The sequence below is a fragment of the Penaeus monodon genome, chromosome 32 (assembly GCF_015228065.2).
Source record: "Penaeus monodon isolate SGIC_2016 chromosome 32, NSTDA_Pmon_1, whole genome shotgun sequence".
NCBI lineage: Eukaryota > Metazoa > Arthropoda > Malacostraca > Decapoda > Penaeidae > Penaeus > Penaeus monodon.
The window spans coordinates 7,838,565-7,839,764 of NC_051417.1; the positions used below are offsets into that span (position 1 = coordinate 7,838,565).

General features: G+C 37.6%; 2 protein-coding genes across 2 annotated transcripts in view; one reads left to right on the forward strand and one right to left on the reverse strand.

Moving 5' to 3' along the window:
* The window catches only part of LOC119593432 (crustacyanin-A2 subunit-like), a gene marked incomplete in the record, with an annotated part of 17,926 nt that overhangs the window by 15,313 nt on the left and 1,413 nt on the right, over window positions 1-1,200 (forward strand).
* LOC119593449 (crustacyanin-A1 subunit-like) overlaps window positions 372-1,200 on the reverse strand; it is a 1,161-nt gene continuing 332 nt past the window's right edge. The window contains exons 2-4 of the mRNA XM_037942378.1: window positions 1,033-1,117; window positions 790-912; window positions 372-685 (exon numbers count right to left, since the gene is read on the reverse strand). Coding sequence (XP_037798306.1) covers window positions 438-685; window positions 790-912; window positions 1,033-1,117 — 456 coding nt within the window. The 3' untranslated portion in view covers window positions 372-437. The remainder of the gene's footprint in view (window positions 686-789; window positions 913-1,032; window positions 1,118-1,200) is intronic.

Genomic DNA, 1,200 nt, shown 5'->3' on the forward strand with positions numbered 1-1,200 from the left:
ATTTTTTTGTGTACATATAAATTGAAACACTGATGTATCGAATTCAAGAGTTTTAAGTGTCACGGTTATATTGTTTCTATTATGGTAGTGTTTTAAGTATGTGTGTGTAGTAGACACTATTAATCTTTCACTTGCTTCAGATGCGTTTCAGTATCAGGTTTATTAAGGAAAGCTGTGGTCTGTACTTCAAAGAGAGGAACGGATTTTTTTCCTATTGAAAGTGAACTAAGAAAGATGTTATCTATGTTATCTACTGCGTCTACCCTTTTCTACCTCGGGTAGAATTCAAATGACTTAACAAATTCAGATTTAATAAGGGCTAACAATGCTCTTCATCACTATTGGAGAATTTGGCTTGAGTAAAGACAGAATACGAGTAGCACAATCTTTATTTCGTGGCAAGTATCCATATAAAGGATCTATACCTTGAGGATTTTCTACCAAGACCTATAGTTAGAGTTGGAGCAGGATCCACCCTGAGCTGTCTTTGTGAAGCGAGAGGGATCAACACCGATGTTCATGAAGGCGGCTTCACAACGTCTGTAATATCTATCAGCGAGACTTGGTGAGCGGGAGAAGATGAAGGCGAAGTCGGCGTAATAGCCGAAGTTGTGACCAGCGCAGCTATAGATGCATGAGAAGTTCTCGTAGTCAGTGTCCAGAATCACGTAGGGAGCCATCCAGGCTGGAAGCAGGGAAAATGTACCGTTAATCATCTATATTTCCTTGTATGAATAAATTACATATCCCAGGTCTACTTACATACAAATTATTATTGTGAATACTTACATGCTTCGTAGTCCACGGAAAGATGAGGTTCTCCGAAAGGATTTGGCAGAACCTGACCATTACGTGTAATTGGGCTTCCATTAGCATCAGTACCAGTAGATCTGACGTTGAACTTGCTTCCATCTGTGAATATATTTTTACTTATATATTATGTTTATGTGCATGCGCGATAACATTTTCTAAGAGAAGTCTATAACCGGCAAGAAAAGTCTTAAACGAAAGTAAATGAAAATTAAAACTTACCATAGGTGTATTCGTTGCGGACACATTTCTTGATCAGTTGGTATGGGTTGTTTGTGAGTGCAATTTCATACCATGTGCCAGCATACTGTGATTTAGGAAATTTGGACTATAGTAATTGTTGCAAATTCAATATGGATATACGTTTTGCTTAATATTGAACAATCAATT